The sequence below is a fragment of the Epinephelus fuscoguttatus genome, linkage group LG6 (assembly GCF_011397635.1).
Source record: "Epinephelus fuscoguttatus linkage group LG6, E.fuscoguttatus.final_Chr_v1".
Taxonomy (NCBI): Eukaryota; Metazoa; Chordata; class Actinopteri; order Perciformes; family Serranidae; genus Epinephelus; species Epinephelus fuscoguttatus.
In genome coordinates, this window is record NC_064757.1 from 46,571,416 (window position 1) to 46,592,943 (window position 21,528).

General features: G+C 43.9%; 2 protein-coding genes across 3 annotated transcripts; both read right to left on the bottom strand.

Annotated features, from left to right (window-relative positions):
- Positions 1 to 1,749: 1,749 nt before the first annotated feature.
- Positions 1,750 to 6,680, bottom strand: LOC125890897 (putative uncharacterized protein BRD3OS). 2 transcript variants are annotated; one of them, XM_049579789.1, is made up of 3 exons: positions 6,520 to 6,680; positions 6,262 to 6,328; positions 1,750 to 3,618 (listed from the first exon to the last, which is right to left on the bottom strand). In XM_049579789.1, exon 3 carries the CDS (start codon positions 3,510 to 3,512, stop codon positions 3,126 to 3,128), a length of 387 nt encoding a protein of 128 aa, XP_049435746.1. In that variant the 5' UTR covers positions 3,513 to 3,618; positions 6,262 to 6,328; positions 6,520 to 6,680; the 3' UTR covers positions 1,750 to 3,125. The 2 variants fall into 2 exon arrangements, with proteins under 2 accessions (XP_049435746.1, XP_049435745.1); XM_049579788.1 differs by having other exon boundaries at positions 6,161 to 6,680.
- A 4,068-nt stretch (positions 6,681 to 10,748) lies between these two features.
- LOC125890885 (zinc finger protein 436-like) lies at positions 10,749 to 18,344 on the bottom strand. Its single transcript, XM_049579775.1, has 2 exons — positions 18,080 to 18,344; positions 10,749 to 13,021 (listed from the first exon to the last, which is right to left on the bottom strand). The coding sequence occupies exons 1-2, from the start codon at positions 18,231 to 18,233 to the stop codon at positions 12,126 to 12,128; spliced, it is 1,050 nt and encodes a 349-aa protein (XP_049435732.1). The 5' UTR covers positions 18,234 to 18,344; the 3' UTR covers positions 10,749 to 12,125.
- Positions 18,345 to 21,528: the final 3,184 nt, after the last annotated feature.

The following is a 21,528-nucleotide window of genomic DNA, read 5'->3' on the forward strand; positions in this document are numbered from 1 at the left end:
CGTAGTTGCAATACGTGTTTGAAACAGTGAGGCGCTAGAGTGCGCTGTGTTTGAATACAATATATGATTTCAACGTTAGATGGGAGACATTCCTACACACTGTGGCTTTAAGGGTACTGTGTGTTTTATAATTAGGAAGCTTTAACTTAGACTTTAAGGAAACCCTTAACTCAAGGTGTTTTGTGCAATAGTTTTTTAATTGATTTCCCAACATAGGCCCAAGATAAGGAGAAACCCTTAAATACTTAACTAAACATTAAAGATAACTGCAACAAAAGACTAACAGGTGTTTTTCATTGAAGGAAGCCTTGACTCCAACTTTAAGGGAAATTGTTTGTCTTCACTTAAGGAAGACTTAACTCAAAATTTAAAGAAACTCTTGATATTTTGTGCAACAGTTGAAGCAACTTCAAGGGATTTCTTGAGTATAAGCCCAAGATCAGGAGAAAATCTGAGAAACTCAAGTTGACATTTTAAGAAATCAGAATCAGAACCTTAAGGAAAATATTTAAGGGAGTTGTGTTTTTTTATTTTAAGGAAGCCTTTATTTAGATTCTAAGGAAAATCTTAACTAAGGTGTCTTGTGCAACAATTTAATTCACTGAAACTGACTTTTACATATAAGCCCAAGATAAGGAGGAAATGCAACCATAAGTTTAGATTAAATTTGTATACACTAGATCGTTACGCGTATAAAGATTAATTGTTGGTAACAGACAAGGGGTCGTATTCACAAAGCCTCCTCGTGCTAAGAGTTGAGGGGCCGTATTCACAAAATTCTTAGAATTTTGAGAAAATTCTTAGAATTGTGACGCACACGTGAGCACAGAGAGGCAGTCAGAGCTACAGGCTACAGTGAGGCTAAAAACAGAGTTCAAATGAGGTTTTTCCAAACAACTTTTTATGTCGGGGCTTCAGGACACTTGGATCACTACGGACGAGCAGTATGGAGATATTTTGTGGTTTCAATGATGTGTTTTTGGACGTTTGAATCTGGGGCGCCGTCAGCCTCCATTAGGTGGAGTTGTGTTGCTACCTCCTCTCCCCTTGGATCTCTGCAAGTGATGTGAGGACTCTAAAACTTCACCTGAGCCTCCCTCGGCATATGGGTGAGTAGATAATGGCTGAATTTACATTTTTGGGTGCACTATCCCTTTAAGGGAGCAGTCGGTGATCTAAAGTGATTTATCTGATTTTCCCATAATGCACTGCTCCCTGCTGCCAGAAATGTACTTTTACACACCTTTTTCTATATTAACATTATTTATCTTAATTCACACTCGTGTTTTTGTTTTTAATTTTGTGACGGTTTGTTTTTTTATCAAAACATCTTTTCAGTTGATCAATTTCTGTTGCGATCTCTGTCAGGAGCAGCTGTAAATAAATTGTTGGTATCATCTGTAAATGCAACAAATGTTAATGTCTCTGAAACTCGACATGAATCATTGATATACAACAGAAACAGTTATGGTCCCAGTACTGCCCCCTGGGGACACCTCAGGTAATGTTACCACATGATTAATATTCACTCACCTAAACAAACTTCTGCCTGATTTGTTTGTTTTTTTATGATGTTTTAACCTTTTCAACCTTTTTAAATGACTTCATATCCTGCTGGTAGATTCATCATTAATAACACATCATTATTGATTATTGATTATATACTGTATCAATAATCTGAATCTGTAAAGGAACTAAATCTATGCAGTAAAAATATTTCACTCTGAGACGCAGTCAAGAAGGACAAAGTTGCAGAGAACAGAAATACTTTAATAAAGTACAAGTTCCTTAAAAATGTGTCCTTCAGTGCAGCAGATGACCTGTGACTTGTTCAGGACTAGAAACAGAGTTTCCGACTTGGTTTTGGGACTCGTTGGTCTTCGACTCAAGTCTTGAGATTTAGTTGTAAAACAACACCGTCGTCCAGGAAGAATAAAAACATCAGGTCAAACTGTAACACTCCTGATGACATCACTGAGTCTGGATCCCTTTAAAACTCCTACATTTCCCACAATGCCCTTTAACCTCTGACTGCTGTCAGACAGAGATGTCCTCCAACACGAGTGAAATAGAATCCAAGCCTGTCCATTAGCTCCTTTTAAAATGCTGCAGACTCCCGCTCTTGCAGACTTTACGTGATGGCGGTGAAGACGTCACGTGACGTGCGTCTGAAGTAGGCGAGAGCTCAGTCTGCAAGTCCAGAGGGTGGAGATCTGGATCCAGCCTCAGACTGAAGTCTGAATCATTCAGTCCGCAGGAAGAGGAAACTCACCTGAGTCCGAAAACAGACGATTCAAACCAGAGTGCCGTTTTAACTTCCTGTAAACATTTTCCTGTAAAAAGTTTCACTGAAATTTGATGTGAAACTGAAGCTCAGGAAACTTAGATTCACACAGATGTCGTCTGACGATCATCTCAAACAACATGACATCATCGGCTGATCATCTGGCCCCAGCTCTAAAGATTCGTCTGGTATAATTCCAGTTATTTAACTCATCTACCAGCAAACATTTCAACATGGACCATACAGAGAATAAAATCTCCAATAATCAGTACATCAGAAATAAATATCAGAGTAATGCAAAATAAAAAAAAAATAAAAATGTTGTGCTCTGATCTGTCGTTGTTCTTATGAAATACGAAATGAAACCATGAAAGGTGAAAATAATTTCAGAGATTAAAACTGTTCACAGAAACATAAAAAGGATTCAGTTCATTTAAAGTCCAGACGATGTAGTTCTTTACAGGAAATGATGCGGAGATGAGCGACATGTCACATGGCAGTAAGGTCACACACAGGTGGCGCTACAGAGCTGCTAAGAAGTCCCTTTTCACTATTTGTGGACATTTTCAGCTGCTGTTCTTCTCTGAGTTAGCCGCTAACTGCTAACTGCTGCTTTTTAAATGTCCTGTGGTAGGTCGCCCACAGAACACATCGTCCAAACATCCCACCTGTCCTGTCCATGGTCCCATCCTGTCGACTGTCCCTTTCACACAGACACTGACGTGGTGCTGTCACTTCCTTCAATGGCAGATTAGACGCGCGATGACTGTCTCCACAGTCTGTGATCGAGATCGTAACGGCGTGATGTTCCTGCCTTGGACAGGAAGTATAAAACATGAGTCTACATGAGGCTGCAGATCCTGGAGCGTCCCTCTGCGTCCTCCAGGCCCCTCTTGTCCCGGATCAGGACGGCCTGGTTCCCGTAGCTGCTGTACCAGGCCGACTGGCTGCGGCTCAGGTAGGTGGAGGGCGGCGCCACCTGCAGATCCTGTTGCTGCTGCTGCCAGATCAGCAGAGACGTGTCCCGGTACCGCAGCCGGGCAAAGGCCTCTGACAGGGCCTTCTCTGCCAGGGGGGGACGACCAGGACTGGGAGAACCAGGAGGGGCATGGGGACCAGGGGGACCAGGGGGATCAGGAGATCCAGTAGGATCAGGAGGACTGGGAGGACCAGGAGCTTCCTCTGCAGCCGTCTGCTCCTCTACAGCAGCTGGATCACAGTCGGACATGTTGGAGGTGTCGTCATGGAGTCAGGAGAAATGTCCAGGAGCAGAACGGCCCGGCCCGGTGAGGACCGGCTCAGGTCCATGTCCAGGTCTGATCCTTCTGCAGAACCTGACGGAACAAAGGCAGGTGAGACGATCAGTTCATGCTCATGTTCTCTTTATAAACACACTTAGTTTATTTAAGGAACACTTTAATACAGCGTTTTTATTTAAAGGGATAGTGCACCCAAAAATGTAAATGCAGCCATTATCTACTCACCCATATGCCGAGGGAGGCTCAGGTGAAGTTTTAGAGTCCTCACATCACTTGCAGAGATCCAAGGGGAGAGGAGGTAGCAACACAACTCCACCTAATGGAGGCTGACGGCGCCCCAGATTCAAACGTCCAAAAACACATCATTGAAACCACAAAATATCTCCATACTGCTCGTCCGTAGTGATCCAAGTGTCCTGAAGCCCCGACATAAAAAGTTGTTTGGAAAAACCTCATTTGAACTCTGTTTTTAGCCTCACTGTAGCCTGTAGCTCTGACTGCCTCTCTGTGCTCACGTGTGCGCACTCAGGGTGATCGGTGATGCACGGTCTCTGAAGAGCAGCAGTCTCGTCAGTACTGATGTCCAGATTCTCAAGTGCAGGTAGTCTGAGCAGCAAAGACTTTCCTCATCCGTTGGCACTGCTTTGCATTTGAAACAACTACACCACCAGGTTTCCAGTGCTCGACTCCGGTATTCTGCAGCTGGCTGAGGGTTAGGCTCATGAGCTGCGGCGGCTGCTTCGTCCAGTAGCCTGAGTTCGTCCGTATACTCGGGCTCAAACAAATACGGCTCAACAAAGAAATGCTGTTCCTCCTCAGTTTCAAAGTCTTCAGACATGTTGGGCTGTCCTTTGCTAAAAGACCATAGTGCAAATTATCTTTTAGCTACTGTGGTTACTGTTGTCTCCCCCTGCGGTGCACGTGTCACGTGATGTAAACACGGGTGAGCAAAGCTCATGCTTTCGCTGGTCTCGCGCAGGAGCACACACGTGAGCGCGGTGCCCAGAGAGGCAGTCAGAGCTACAGGCTACAATGAGGCTAAAAACAGAGTTCAAATGAGGTTTTTCCAAACAACTTTTTATGTCGGGGCTTCAGGACACTTGGATCACTACGGACGAGCAGTATGGAGATATTTTGTGGTTTCAATGATGTGTTTTTGGACGTTTGAATCTGGGGCGCCGTCAGCCTCCATTAGGTGGAGTTGTGTTGCTACCTCCTCTCCCCTTGGATCTCTGCAAGTGATGTGAGGACTCTAAAACTTCACCTGAGCCTCCCTCGGCATATGGCTGAGTAGATAATGGCTGAATTTACATTTTTGGCTGCACTATCCCTTTAAACTGGTTTTCTACTTATTGTAGTTTTATCATTTAGGAATTCCTTTGAGTTACAAAACTGTTTTCAATCAATCAATCAATCAATTTTATTTATAAAGCCCAATATCACAAATCACAATTTGCCTCACAGGGCTTTACAGCATACGACATCCCTCTGTCCTTATGACCCTCACAGCTGATCAGGAAAAACTCCCCAAAAAACCCTTTAACAGGGAAAAAACGGTAGAAACCTCAGGAAGAGACACTGAGGAGGGATCCCTCTTCCAGGACGGACAGACGTGCAATAGATGTCGTACAGAACAGATCAACATGATAAATTAACAGTAATCCATATGACACAATGAGACAGAGAGAGAGAGAGAGAGAGAGAAGGTGCCCGGTGTATTATAGGGGGGTCCTTCGGCAGACTAGGCCTAAGTCAGCCTAACTAGGGGCTGGTACAGGGCAAGCCTGAGCCAGCCCTAACTATAAGCTTTATCAAAGAGGAAAGTCTTAAGTCTAGTCTTAAATGTGGAGACGGTGTCTGCCTCCCGGACCGTAACAGGAAGATGATTCCACAGGAGAGGAGCCTGATAGCTGAAGGCTCTGGCTCCTGATCTACTTTTGGAGACTTTAGGGACCACGAGTAACCCTGCGTTCTCAGAGCGCAGTGTTCTGGTGGGATAATAAGGCACTATGAGCTCTCTAAGATATGACGGAGCTTGACCATTTAGAGCTTTATAAGTTAACAGTAGGATTTTAAATTCAATTCTGGATTTTACAGGGAGCCAGTGCAGAGAAGCTAAAACAGGAGAAATATGATCTCGTTTCTTAGTTCCTGTTAGTACACGTGCTGCTGCATTCTGAATTAGCTGGAGAGTTTTTAAGGACTTACTAGAGCTACCTGATAATAGAGAGTTACAGTAATCCAGCCTTGAGGTAACAAAAGCGTGGACCAATTTTTCTGCATCTTGACAGTCTTATAAATAAGGAATTCCTTAAAGTTAGCTAAACTGTTGCACAAACACCTTAGATATCACTACTGCAAGCAAACAAATGGTTGCCATGGAAACTGTTGAATTCTACTGCCTTAACATTTTTAAGGAAACCTTTTAAAGCATTCTGTGCAACACTGTTGAGTACGTCGCTCAGGTAAGGACAAATTAAGCTTTAAGTAACAAACTTTAAGGAGGTAACTGTGAAATGTTTTGTGCAGCCGGCTCCTGAATATGGGGGGTGGGTTAATGTTTGACTTGAGATAAGATAAGATAAGATAAGATAAGATAAGATAAAATAAGGAAAACCAGAGTTTGATGTTAAGGCGAGGCTGGTGTGACGTTCAGGTGAGCTGGTTTAACTCAGTGCTGTGTAGACAGTAAACACACTCCCAGTTGAACTTTAGTACCGGCTGGTTCCTCCGGTGCTGACCTCCTCCTCCGGTGTCCCTGTCGGCTCCCGTACATTCACCGAGCCTGTAAAACAACCGGAGAATCTCCGTTCACATACACAGAGGAGCTAACAGCTGTTAGCCGCCGGTCAGCTAACTAAATGCCCAGACTGCTGACACTGCTAATCCTGCTGCTAGCTACCGTTAGCTCCTGCTAGCTACCGTTAGCTCCTGCTAGCTACCGTTAGCTCCTGCTAGATTAAAAAACCCTCGTACCTAGCTACAGTTTACCGCTGTGGTGACGTCACTACACCCGAGTGTTAACACGTCAGAATATAAACTGTGACGTTTGTTGTCTCTTGTTTGACATGTTAGCTGCTGTTAGCATCATTAGCACCGGAGTTACTGCAGAGAAGCTGCTGCTGCATCCAATGGCAACGGTGTGTCTGCAAACAGGGTCCGGGTAGGAACACAGAAACAGAGGTTCCTTCTCCTCCTCTTGCTGCAGTGTGTTTATATCAGCACATACAGTCACACTGTGTTTCCATAGACACTGATGCAGGAGTTAATTAATAGGTGTTTATTTACAGAGTGACACACACACACACACAGAGAGGGACAGACAGAGGGACAGACAGAGGGACAGACAGAGGGACAGATAGAGGGACAGACAGAGGGACAGACAGAGGGACAGACAGAGGGACAGATAGAGGGACAGACAGAGGGACAGACAGAGGGACAGACGGGCAGGATAAGTGTCACAGATGATTCGCCCTCATCATCAGTCAGACTGAAGCTTTACAGGAGTCAGAACACAAAGTTACTGTTGGTTCAACAAACATTTTATTACTGTAACTGAAACATTTTTCAAATTAAAGTTTGTGTAAAAAGTAAAATCAAGTTGAGAGTTGAGCTGCAGCCTTTTGTCACACTTTGTTTTGGTTCATGGATGTTCATATAAAAAGTCTCTTTAAACACACTCAGATAAAGCTGAGATTCTCCGTCAGTTGTTTTTTAACATCATAGATAATCAAATGTACACAGTATGATAACCTTTATATCACCGATACATTAAACCCAGTTTATCACTGTGACCTGTAAATGTATATTAAATTTGCAACGATCGTAAATGCTTTGTTTTGGGGTTTTTTTAAGATTTTTTTGGGGCATTTTTGCTTTTAATGGATAGGACAGATAAGTGTGAAAGGGGAAGAGAGAGAGAGGGAGTGACATGCAGCAAAGGGCCACAGGCTGGAGTTGGACCCGGGCCGCTGCAGCAACAGCCTTGTATATGGGGCGTCTGCTCTACCACTAAGCCACCGATGCCCCGTAAATGTTTTTTAAACTTTGAATTTACTTGTTAAAATGTTGCTGAGCTACGTCACCACTCACCTCCATTATTTATTTATATATATATATGTATATATATATGTGTGTGTGTGTGTGTGTGTGTGTGTGTATATATACGTATATATATATATATATATATACGTATAGAATATTTTGACAGATATTTAACTTGTTTATTGTTTTATAACAATAATGTTTATTGTTGTTACTGTAATATGCACGAGAATTTCCTTTGGGATAAATAAAGTTCTGTTGAATTTAACTGAATTGAAGCTGAAGCTAACATTAGCTTAGCATTAGCTTGCTAACTTTGTTATTATTAGCCTCCACCCGCTGTTCTCTGTTTATCTTCACATGTCTAACAAAGTTGGAAGTTGTTGCGTCTCCGTCTGTGATGTTTGATATTTTACGCACTGCAGTTTGTTTTGTTTTTTACCACAACGTAGTTTTCATACATGAATGAAATGATCCTTCATTTTTTCTTGCTGGCGCTCAGTAACGTGGCGTTAGTTTCTCATGGTTCTTTCCTGCAACCTGATTGGATGATGTCAGATTGGCTCAAACAAAATGGATCAATAAGTGTTGACTGAATGGAAAAAATTAACATTAACATTAGTAATTCAGGAAGTGAAGGGAAATTAATTTGAATTGTGTAACACTTTGGAAATAAGTTATCAGGTGTTTTCAAGTCAAAAGGCTCAGGTCCAGGTGAAGTCACGAGTCACTGGGGTTCCAAGTCTTGATTTTTTTCAAATTGAGTTTAAATTCAGATTTAAATTTGATTTCACACATAAAGACGTGACTGAGACGTGACAGAAACATCAGCAGGTCCGTTCCTGTAAAGATGCAGAAAAACGTTTATTTTAAACACATGAGATTATTTCTTTTTACCGTCTGTCCAAACATGAAACATTTCAGCATAACAAACAATGAAGACAGAACATAAGACCTGGTTCCAGCTGCGTCTCACCGGCTCCGTGTGTCTCTGAGAGCACATGTTAACGCTCTCTGACTTGTGTTTAAAGTTTAAAGGTTTGGGACCAGCTGATGTCACAGACTCTGTCGTCCAATCATCATTCGGCAGCTCTCAGATCTGCTGAATGATGGGTTTGAAATACACACATGAAAAAAGGCAGAGAAGCTTTTTGTTAACAATGCTACAAAACTGAATGTTATTAACCCTTTTTATGTCATCTGACTTTTAATCAATGTCTTTTTATTTTTTTATATTAATTCAACAATATTTCCTGCTCTGACTGGTGTCTGATCTCTCTACCTTCACTTTGTTATTTTGTTTATCATCAACTGTCTTTTTATTGTCTCATCTTATCGTCCTTTTCATGTCTCCGCACCACAGATACCTGTGGCCGTAGACATTATGTTTTTAGGTTGTCGGTCCATGCGTCCCTTTCTCGTGAACATGATATGTCAACAACACCATGAGGGAATTTCTTCAAATGTGACCCTGCGTCCTCACATGAGGACATCACATTTAGTGTCCTCTGCTCCTTATACTTCAATCTGCTTAACGCCTGTTGTCCTCGTCCATGGACACTTTTTGTGCCATCTAGTGGCAGCAAAACCACATTACACTGATCCATGGAAAAACAAGATGGCTGCCATCTCTGCTGAGTCAGTCTGCAGCCAATCCCGAGGCAGAAATGGACAAAACCTGATCATATGTTACGGTTGTATTCATTTTTTTTAATCTGTAATTTGACAATTTGTTGCCAACAAATTTGACCAATTTTAGCAAAAGTAATGAACTAAAACGGTGTTAATTAGAAAGAACTCGTTTCAGGACGTCGGGACTTTACTATCCACTCGTTTGAGGATGTCGGGACTTTACTATCATCACGTTTGAGGACGTCGGGACTTTACTATCGTCTCGTTTGAGGACATTGGGACTTTACTATCGTCTCGTTTGAGGACGTCAGGACTTTACTATCGTCTTGTTTGAGGACGTCAGGACTTTACTATCCGCTCATCTGAGGATGTCGGGACTTTACAATCATCACGTTTGAGGACGTCAGGACTTTACTATCGTCTCGTCTGAGGATGTCAGGACTTTACTATCGTCTCGTCTGAGGATGTCAGGACTTTACTATCGTCTCGTTTGAGGACGTCGGGACTTTACTATCGTCTCGTTTGAGGACGTCGGGACTTTACTATCATCTCGTTTGAGGACATCAGGACTTTATTATCGTGTCGTTTGAGGACGTCAGGACTTTACTATCCACTCGTCTGAGGACGTCAGGACTTTACTATCGTGTCGTTTGAAGACGTCAGGACTTTACTATCCGCTCGTCTGAGGATGTCAGGACTTTACTATCGTCTCGTTTGAGGATGTCGGGACTTTACTTTCTTCTCGTTTGAGGACATCAGGACTTTACTATCGTCTCGTTTGAGGACGTCAGGACTTTACTATCCGCTCGTCTGAGGATGTCGGGACTTTACTATCGTCTCATCTGAGGACGTCAGGACTTTACTATCCGCTCGTCTGAGGATGTCAGGACTTTACCATCGTCTCGTCTGAGGACGTCAGGACTTTACTATCCACTCATCTGAGGATGTCAGGACTTTACTATCGTCTCGTTTGAGGATGTCGGGACTTTACTATCGTCACGTCTGAGGACGTCAGGACTTTACTATCGTCACGTTTGAGGACGTCAGGACTTTACTATCCACTCGTCTGAGGATGTCGGGACTTTACTATCGTCACATTTGAGGACATCAGGACTTTACTATCATCTCATTTGAGGATGTCGGGACTTCACTATCGTCATGTTTGAGGACGTCAGGACTCTACTATCTTCTCATTTGAGGACGTCAGGACTTTACTAGCCACTCGTCTGAGGATGTCGGGACTTTACTATCGTCTTGTTTGAGGATGTCGGGACTTTACTATCGTCACGTTTGAGGATGTCAGGACTTTACTATCGTCTCGTTTGAGGACGTCAGGACTTTACTATCCACTCGTCTGAGGATGTCAGGACTTTACTATCGTCTCGTTTGAGGATGTCAGGACTTTATCGTCTCGTTTGAGGACGTTAGGACTTTACTATCGTCTCGTTTGAGGACATCAGAACTTTACTATCGTCTCGTTTGAGGATGTCAGGACTTTATCGTCTCGTTTGAGGATGTCAGGACTTCACTATCGTCTCGTTTGAGGACATCAGAACTTTACTATCTTCTCGTTTGAGGACATCAGGACTTTGCTATCTTCTCGTTTGAGGACATCAGGACTTTACTATCGTCACGTTTGAGGATGTCAGGACTTCACTATCGTCTCGTTTGAGGACATCAGAACTTTACTATCTTCTCGTTTGAGGACATCAGGACTTTGCTATCTTCTCGTTTGAGGACATCAGGACTTTGCTATCGTCACGTTTGAGGACGTCAGGACTTTACTATCCACTCGTCTGAGGATGTCAGGACTTTACTATCGTCTCGTTTGAGGACATCAGGACTTTACTATCGTCACGTTTGAGGACGTCAGGACTTTACTATCCACTCGTCTGAGGATGTCAGGACTTTACTATCGTCTTGTCTGAGGATGTCAGGACTTTACTATCCACTCGTCTGAGGACGTCAGGACTTTACTATTGTCTCGTTTGAGGACGTCAGGACTTTACTATCGTCTCGTTTGAGGACGTCAGGACTTTACTATCCACTCGTCTGAGGATGTCAGGACTTTACTATCGTCTCGTTTGAGGATGTCAGGACTTTACTATCGTCTCGTCTGAGGATGTCAGGACTTTACTATCCACTCGTCTGAGGATGTCAGGACTTTACTATCGTCTCGTCTGAGGATGTCAGGACTTTACTATCTTCTCGTTTGAGGATGTCAGGACTTTACCATCGTGTCGTTTGAGGACGTCAGGACTTTACTATCGTCTCGTTTGAGAACGTCAGGACTTTACTATCCACTTGTCTCAGGATGTCAGGACTTTACTGTCTTCTCGTTTGAGGACGTCAGGACTTTACTATCCACTCGTCTGAGGACGTCAGGACTTTACTATCGTCTCGTCTGAGGACGTCAGGACTTTACTATCGTCTCGTTTGAGGACGTCAGGACTTTACTATCGTCTCGTCTGAGGATGTCAGGACTTTATTATCGTCTCGTTGGAGGTGGGCAGAGTCATACAACTGAGGGGCAGTAACTCTCGTTGCGTTTGTTTTGCATCTTTATTGTGAAGCACTTTGAGCTGCATCTCTTTATGAAATGTGCTCTATGAATAAAGTTTATCATTATTAAAGTCATCAAACTTGTGACTTGAATCTGACTTGAGTCCAGTCATGTGACTCAGTCATGTGACTTGAGTCCACCTCTCTGCTGTGAAGTGTGTCCTTCAGGTGAGCTCGCCTCTGCAGCAGCGTCAGCTCGGTGTTCATCCTGTCAGGTGTTCCTCAGGTGTTTTTTCTTCCTCATGAATCAGACTTGAGTCAAACTTTGTCCCACAGGTGTCTCAGGTGTGTCTCCTCACCTGTGTGACCTCTGTGTGTGTGAACCAGCTGATGTGTTGATGACGCTACTTGTCCGTGTGTGATCTTATGTGTCTCGCCAGATTGGATGCACCGACGTATCTCTTCCCGCAGATCTTGCAGACATACGGCTTCTCGCCTGTGTGCGTCCTCATGTGGACGGTCAGGTCGCCGCCCAGTCTGAAGGCCCTCCCACAGGTGTTACAGGTGTATGGCTTCTCACCTGTGTGGATCCTCATGTGGACGATGAGCGCCGACACATCACAGAATCTCTTCCCGCAGATCTTACAGACGTACGGCTTCTCTCCGGTGTGTGTCCTCATGTGGACGGTCAGCGTCGTGCTGCTCTTTAAACCTTTCCCGCAGATCTTACAGGTGAATGGCTTCTCACCTGTGTGTGTCCTCAGGTGTCTCTGCAGCAGGGACCTGTACTTATAGTCCTTCCCACAGGTGTCACACCTGAAGGACTTCTTCCCTGTGTGGTGGTATGTCCCCGACATGTTGGCCATGTTGTTGCTGTGACTTTGGTTGACGTGATGTTGAGTCTTTGGTTGTGCGTCTGCGTTTCTGGTTGACCCTGTGTCTCCGTCCCCGCCTCCTGTGTGCCTCTGTCTCTCAGGCTGATGGGAGCTGTGGGGACGGAGCTGCTGCTCTCTGTTTGGATCTGTTAGCACAAAGCTAATACTGGGGATGTGTCCTCCAGAATCGTCCTCTGCCGTCTCATCAGGACTGAAGGTCACCGTCTGATCCTCGTCATGCTCGCTGTCCTCGTATGAAGGGTTCCATATAAACGCGTCTGTCTCCTGCTTCAGGACCAGCTCCTCCTTACACAGGTCCTCCTGCTCCTCTTTGATGTGTGGAGGCTCAAGGTCCTCCTGGTCCACAGTGGAGCTCCTCTCCTGAACCTCCTCCTCCTCCTTACAGACACTCTGCTGTGGGAGCTCTGAGGGGACACAACAAAAAAAAGAAATGTTAGACATGTATGACAATGGACGTGTTTAATGGAGACGGATGATACTTGTGTCTCATCACTGTGTCAGGTTGTATTAAAGGAGGACAACCATGTGACTTATGACGTCCAGCGTTTGAGACGTCTCTGGTGCTTCATTAATGTTGTCAGACCCTGTGTCCTCATGAGGACATCACATTTAGTGTCTGCTGCACCTTATACTTCATTCTGCTTTAATCAGATCTGTTGTCCTCGTCTGTGGACACTTTCTGTGCCATCTAGTGGTAATGAGACCACATTACACTGATCCATGGAAAAACAAGATGGCCGCCATCTCTGCCGAGTCAGTCTGCAGCTGATCCCGAGACAAAAGTGGACAAAAGCTGATCAAAATTTATGGTTGAAACTGGTATGATTATCTGTCGACTGATACGGCAACAAATTTGACCAATTCTAGCAAAAATAACAAACTAAAATACTGTTAAATAAAAAGTACTCATCTGAGCACGTCAGGACTTTATTACCATGATTTTGTTTCCAGATGTTACTTAAATACAGGTCAGACTCGCCTGTAGGTTTCCAGATGTAGTTTAAATACAGGTCAGACTCGCCTGTAGGTTTCCAGATGTAGTTTAAATACAGGTCAGACTCACCTGTAGGTTTCCAGATGTTACTTAAATACAGGTCAGACTCGCCTGTAGGTTTCCAGATGTAGTTTAAATACAGGTCAGACTCACCTGTAGGTTTCCAGATGTTACTTAAATACAGGTCAGACTCGCCTGTAGGTTTCCAGATGTAGTTTAAATACAGGTCAGACTCGCCTGTAGGTTTCCAGATGTAGTTTAAATACAGGTCAGACTCACCTGTAGGTTTCCAGATGTAGTTTAAATACAGGTCAGACTCGCCTGTAGGTTTCCAGATGTAGTTTAAATACAGGTCAGACTCACCTGTAGGTTTCCAGATGTAGTTTAAATACAGGTCAGACTCGCCTGTAGGTTTCCAGATGTTACTTAAATACAGGTCAGACTCGCCTGTAGGTTTCCAGATGTAGTTTAAATACAGGTCAGACTCACCTGTAGGTTTCCAGATGTAGTTTAAATACAGGTCAGACTCGCCTGTAGGTTTCCAGATGTAGTTTAAATACAGGTCAGACTCACCTGTAGGTTTCCAGATGTTACTTAAATACAGGTCAGACTCGCCTGTAGGTTTCCAGATGTTACTTAAATACAGGTCAGACTCGCCTGTAGGTTTCCAGATGTAGTTTAAATACAGGTCAGACTGCCCTGTAGGTTTCCCGATGTTACTTAAATACAGGTCAGACTCGCCTGTAGGTTTCAGATGTAGTTTAAATACAGGTCAGACTCGCCTGTAGGTTTCCAGATGTAGTTTAAATACAGGTCAGACTCACCTGTTGGTTTCGAGATGTTACTTAAATACAGGTCAGACTCGCCTGTAGGTTTCCAGATGTAGTTTAAATACAGGTCAGACTCACCTGTAGGTTTCCAGATGTAGTTTAAATACAGGTCAGACTCGCCTGTAGGTTTCCAGATGTTACTTAAATACAGGTCAGACTCGCCTGTAGGTTTCCAGATGTAGTTTAAATACAGGTCAGACTCGCCTGTAGGTTTCCAGATGTTACTTAAATACAGGTCAGACTCGCCTGTAGGTTTCCAGATGTTACTTAAATACAGGTCAGACTCGCCTGTAGGTTTCCAGATGTAGTTTAAATACAGGTCAGACTCGCCTGTAGGTTTCCAGATGTAGTTTAAATACAGGTCAGACTCGCCTGTAGTTTTCCAGATGTTACTTAAATACAGGTCAGACTCACCTGTAGGTTTCCAGGTGTTACTTAAATACAGGTCAGACTCGCCTGTAGTTTTCCAGATGTTACTTAAATACAGGTCAGACTCACCTGTAGGTTTCCAGATGTTACTTAAATACAGGTCAGACTCACCTGTAGGTTTCCAGATGTTACTTAAATACAGGTCAGACTCGCCTGTAGGTTTCCAGATGTAGTTTAAATACAGGTCAGACTCGCCTGTAGTTTTCCAGATGTTACTTAAATACAGGTCAGACTCACCTGTAGGTTTCCAGATGTTACTTAAATACAGGTCAGACTCACCTGTAGGTTTCCAGATGTTACTTAAATACAGGTCAGACTCGCCTGTAGGTTTCCAGATGTTACTTAAATACAGGTCAGACTCGCCTGTAGGTTTCCAGATGTAGTTTGAATACAGGTCAGACTCACCTGTAGGTTTCCAGATGTAGTTTAAATACAGGTCAGACTCGCCTGTAGGTTTCCAGATGTAGTTTGAATACAGGTCAGACTCACCTGTAGGTTTCCAGATGTTACTTAAATACAGGTCAGACTCACCTGTAGGTTTCCAGATGTAGTTTAAATACAGGTCAGACTCACCTGTAGGTTTCCAGATGTAGTTTAAATACAGGTCAGACTCGCCTGTAGGTTTCCAGATGTAGTTTAAATACAGGTCAGACTCACCTGTAGGTTTCCAGATGTTACTTAAATACAGGTCAGACTCGCCTGTAGGTTTCCAGATGTAGTTTAAATACAGGTCAGACTCACCTGTAGGTTTCCAGATGTAGTTTAAATACAGGTCAGACTCACCTGTAGGTTTCCAGATGTTACTTAAATACAGGTCAGACTCACCTGTAGGTTTCCAGATGTAGTTTAAATACAGGTCAGACTCGCCTGTAGGTTTCCAGATGTAGTTTAAATACAGGTCAGACTCGCCTGTAGGTTTCCAGATGTTACTTAAATACAGGTCAGACTCGCCTGTAGGTTTCCAGATGTAGTTTAAATACAGGTCAGACTCGCCTGTAGGTTTCCAGATGTAGTTTAAATACAGGTCAGACTCACCTGTAGGTTTCCAGATGTTACTTAAATACAGGTCAGACTCACCTGTAGGTTTCCAGATGTAGTTTAAATACAGGTCAGACTCACCTGTAGGTTTCCAGATGTAGTTTAAATACAGGTCAGATCGCTGTAGGTTTCAGATGTAGTTTAAATACAGGTCAGACTACTGTAGGTTTCCAGATGTTACTTAAATACAGGTCAGACTCACCTGTAGGTTTCCAGATGTTACTTAAATACAGGTCAGACTCACCTGTAGGTTTCCAGATGTTACTTAAATACAGGTCAGACTCGCCTGTAGGTTTCCAGATGTTACTTAAATACAGGTCAGACTCACCTGTAGGTTTCCAGATGTAGTTTAAATACAGGTCAGACTCGCCTGTAGGTTTCCAGATGTAGTTTAAATACAGGTCAGACTCACCTGTAGGTTTCCAGATGTTACTTAAATACAGGTCAGACTCGCCTGTAGGTTTCCAGATGTAGTTTAAATACAGGTCAGACTCGCCTGTAGGTTTCCAGATGTTACTTAAATACAGGTCAGACTCGCCTGTAGGTTTCCAGATGTTACTTAAATACAGGTCAGACTCGCCTGTAGGTTTCCAGATGTTACTTAAATACAGGTCAGACTCACCTGTAGGTTTCCAGATGTTACTTAAATACAGGTCAGACTCACCTGTAGGTTTCCAGATGTTACTTAAATACAGGTCAGACTCGCCTGTAGGTTTCCAGATGTAGTTTAAATACAGGTCAGACTCGCCTGTAGGTTTCCAGATGTAGTTTAAATACAGGTCAGACTCACCTGTAGGTTTCCAGATGTTACTTAAATACAGGTCAGACTCGCCTGTAGGTTTCCAGATGTAGTTTAAATACAGGTCAGACTCGCCTGTAGGTTTCCAGATGTTACTTAAATACAGGTCAGACTGTAGGTTTCCAGATGTTACTTAAATACAGGTCAGACTCGCCTGTAGGTTTCCAGATGTTGTTTAAATACAGGTCAGAGTCGGATGTAGGTGTCGTGATGTAGTTTAAATACAGGTCAGACTCACCTGTAGGTTTCCAGATGTTACTTAAATACAGGTCAGACTCGCCTGTAGGTTTCCAGATGTAGTTTAAATACAGGTCAGACTCACCTGTAGGTTTCCAGATGTAGTTTAAATACAGGTCAGACTCGCCTGTAGGTTTCCAGATGTAGTTTAAATACAGGTCAGACTCACCTGTAGGTTTCCAGATGTTACTTAAATACAGGTCAGACTCACCTGTAGGTTTCCAGATGTTACTTAAATACAGGTCAGACTCACCTGTAGGTTTCCAGATGTTACTTAAATACAGGTCAGACTCGCCTGTAGGTTTCCAGATGTTACTTAAATACAGGTCAGACTCACCTGTAGGTTTCCAGATGTAGTTTAAATACAGGTCAGACTCGCCTGTAGGTTTCCAGATGTTACTTAAATACAGGTCAGACTCGCCTGTAGGTTTCCAGATGTTACTTAAATACAGGTCAGACTCGCCTGTAGGTTTCCAGATGTTACTTAAATACAGGTCAGACTCGCCTGTAGGTTTCCAGATGTTACTTAAATACAGGTCAGACTCACCTGTAGGTTTCCAGATGTAGTTTAAATACAGGTCAGACTCGCCTGTAGGTTTCCAGATGTTACTTAAATACAGGTCAGACTCGCCTGTAGGTTTCCAGATGTTACTTAAATACAGGTCAGACTCACCTGTAGGTTTCCAGATGTAGTTTAAATACAGGTCAGACTCGCCTGTAGGTTTCCAGATGTTACTTAAATACAGGTCAGACTCACCTGTAGGTTTCCAGATGTTACTTAAATACAGGTCAGACTCGCCTGTAGGTTTCCAGATGTTACTTAAATACAGGTCAGACTCACCTGTAGGTTTCCAGATGTTACTTAAATACAGGTCAGACTCGCCTGTAGGTTTCCAGATGTTACTTAAATACAGGTCAGACTCACCTGTAGGTTTCCAGATGTAGTTTAAATACAGGTCAGACTCGCCTGTAGGTTTCCAGATGTTACTTAAATACAGGTCAGACTCACCTGTAGGTTTCCAGATGTAGTTTAAATACAGGTCAGACTCGCCTGTAGGTTTCCAGATGTTACTTAAATACAGGTCAGACTCGCCTGTAGGTTTCCAGATGTTACTTAAATACAGGTCAGACTCGCCTGTAGGTTTCCAGATGTTGTCCAGCAGCCTCCTCTGACGGTGGATCTCCTCCTCATACTCCATGATGGTGCTCTTAAAGACCCTGAAGATCTCCTCGGCGGCAGCAGTCAGCCGCTCGGACACAAACTCCCTCAGATACTCTACAGAGGACATGATGATGGTCTGATCAGATATGATCTGATTATCAGCGCTGAGACTCGCGGTAATAACCGATCACAGATGACGCTAACGCTACCAGCTCTTCTATTGTTTACTTCCGGTGGTGTCACGCCGTCAGAGGTCCCACAGCGGCAGCTTTTCGTTCCGCTTTAACTGTTTGACGTCATCAGAGGAAAAAGTCTGCCGATTATTTTAAGGAGAAATTCCCACAGTGTATGTGACGGTGCTGAGTTTAAAACCTGTTCGCTAAATGTAATTAAAGTGAGAAACAATAAATAAATAAATAAATAATGCTGCTGAATAATGACATCATACTGTTGTTAGTGAGTCAGTGGAGATGTCTCTCAGAGAGATGTTCAGAGTGTGTTTGAGACGTTAAACAGGGAATTAGTCACAAGAGTTCAGATCAGGCTGGGAGGAGGTCTGGAGGAGGAAACCAGGGGCAAATGATGGCTGAGCTGAACAGGGGCGGAGGACAGAGCCATGGGTGCACAGGCTGGGAGCAGGACAAATGGACAGAGCCAGGCTGGAGGGAGACCAGAGGACACAGACTGAAGCCGGTCTGAACAGGATGTGTGAGTGTGAATGGTTGTCTGTGTGTCAGCCCTGTGACAGTCTGGTGACCTGTCCAGGTGAACCCCGCCTCTCACCCAGTGACAGCTGGGATAGGCTCCGCCCCCCTGTGAACAGGATAAGTGGTTACAGAAAATGAATGGATGAGGGGATGAGTCTGATGCTGGCTTGCTCTGAATGTATGGTGTCCTGTAAGCCCATGTGGGCTGGGCGTGACTGCATGCATGACACAATCATAAAAATTCATTCATTCATATTTGAAGCTGCTGGTTCCAACTGGTCCGGCCTCAGGGTCCAGATCTCTCTCTGGTCTGTAGTTCAACACATTCAGCCCCCGCTGTACAAAAGTGAAGCTAAAATATCCTGCATACAGCTGCTGCCATTTTGCAGGTGATGTCATTCGGAGCCAAAGTCTGCGCAGTAGTGATCTCCATGACATCAAGTTTCCCACCCATGCACTTGTTGGACCACTTGCAAACAGTGCCACTGAATGTGAGCCCACTGATTGGCTCACACAGCTGTCAGCCATGTTTTTACAGCTTTAAATAACTGATTAAAACCAAAGTGATCAGAAAAACAAACAGCAGCGTGATTAAAACGATCTAAAAATGATTTGACGTGTTCTCTGAGTCTTTAGTTTGTCCCGTCCACTGACGTGAAGGGGGCGGAGTTTATGAGCTATACTGCAGCCAGCCAGCAGGGGGCAGTCCAGATGTTTTGGCTTCAGCAGGAGATCAGTCATGTCGTACAGTCTGTGATTCAGTGTCGCCATGTCATCGAGCTAGTTAAAGTATCTGTCTGTCAATCACTCTACAGCAGGAAACGACTCTTCAAAATGAAAGCTCTGTGCTGGAAATTCAATGTATTTCAAAATAAGGTTGTTTTCTGACAAACTTTACGCATTAACGAGTCACTTGTGGTCCTTTCTGAACAGAGCTGTGACCCACCAGTTGGAAACAAATGTTTTAAGCCAAACATGATGTGTGTTTCTAAATGTGACCTTCTGTTGCCTAAACTTCAGGAAATAAGCCTTTAAACAACGTGTTTTACTGACGCTGTAAGTTTACTTTGAAAAGACACAATGCATGTAATGAGAGTAAATCGACACGCCGTCCCTGAATGTCCAAAACTCACATGTCAACTGACACAGTGTCAGTATCTGATGAGTTGGGATGAGAGCGTGTTGGTTGTGTCACTGACCTGTGGTCAGAGTTCAGTAAAATGTTTTATGATCAGATCTGAGGAGCATTGGTGCTGCGTTCATGTGTTCATCTGCTGCATGTGAACACACTGACTGAGTCTGAGAGAGCAGATGAACCCTGAGTCTCGTCTGCAGGCTCCACCAATCACGGCTCAGCGTTCAGGTCGAGGACAGAGAGCGCGCTGTCGGTGTCTCAGTGTGTCTCTCATCATGTCGTCCTCTCAGCTGCTCCTCTGCTGTCTCACTGCTCTGTCTCTCATCTGTCTCCAAGGTAAGACAGGGACACTCACACCTTCATCACTTCATCACACCTCTTCATCACTTCTTCTTCATCATCATCAGCTTTAACAACTGTTCTTATTCACGTCTTCAGAAACATGAACAGACCTCGTTATATTTCATCATAATTATTGATAATGATGATGATGATGATGATGATGTGTACATCAGCTGGTTGTTTGTTGATGTTTAATGTGTTTATTATTGTTTAAAGTGATGATGATGTGTGTGTGTGTGTGTGTGTGTGTGTGTGTGTTGTTGCCTGGTGTTTTATTTTGAAAGGACTGACCTGCAGCTGTTCTCAGTCTAAATGTTAATGTGATTCAGTGTTAGCTGACGCTAACAGAGCCGCAGGCGCTGACCTCTGACCTTTACACACCTGTCTGACACTGATGCTCACACTCTGCCTCACATGACCCACTTCAGACACGCTCACATCGACATGTCTTCATGTCTTCATTATTTCATGTGTTCATTTTTAGAGTTAATGTGTCGCAGAGTCAGAGGATTGTTTCAGTGTGGAAATAACTGAACTCTGTCTGTCTGTCTGTCTGTCTGTGTGTCTGTGTGTGTGTCTGTCTGTGTGTCTGTGTGTCTGTCTGTCTGTCTGTCTGTCAGGAGGCTGTCTGCAGTGTTTTGGCTGTAATGTAGGTGGTGGGCGTGGTCAGGGGCGTGGCTACGTGGAGTTGGGCTGCAGCCAACCAGAAGTCATCAACTGCAGTCGAACAGAGAAAGGATTCAAACTCCGCCTTTGCATCACCACGTACAGCGGTCAGTACCTGTCTGTCTGTCTTCTGGTTCCACATTCAGCGCACGCCCATTATTCAGAGTCTGGAACGGGATTGTCTGCACATGGTTCTCAACATGGAGGTGTCTGAACCAACGGCTAGCAGCTAACAGTGCTAACATTTCCCACACAGTTTTGTGTCTGTATTTCTGTGTAGTATATGAAGTACAGCAGCTAACAATGCTAACACGGGGCGGCAGTAGCCCAGTCCACAGGGTCTTGGGTTGGGAACCGGAGGGTCGCCTGTTCAAGTCCCTGTCCGGACCAAAAATGTGGAGCGTGGACTAGTGGCTGGAGAGGTGATAACATAACATAACATAATTTAATCTCGTGGCTCTTGTAGACTTTCCAAATGTCATCAGACTGAGTGGATCAACTCCTGACAATGATACCAGTCATTTCTCCACATGACATTCAAAGAAATGTGTCCACGTATTGACAGACGTCAG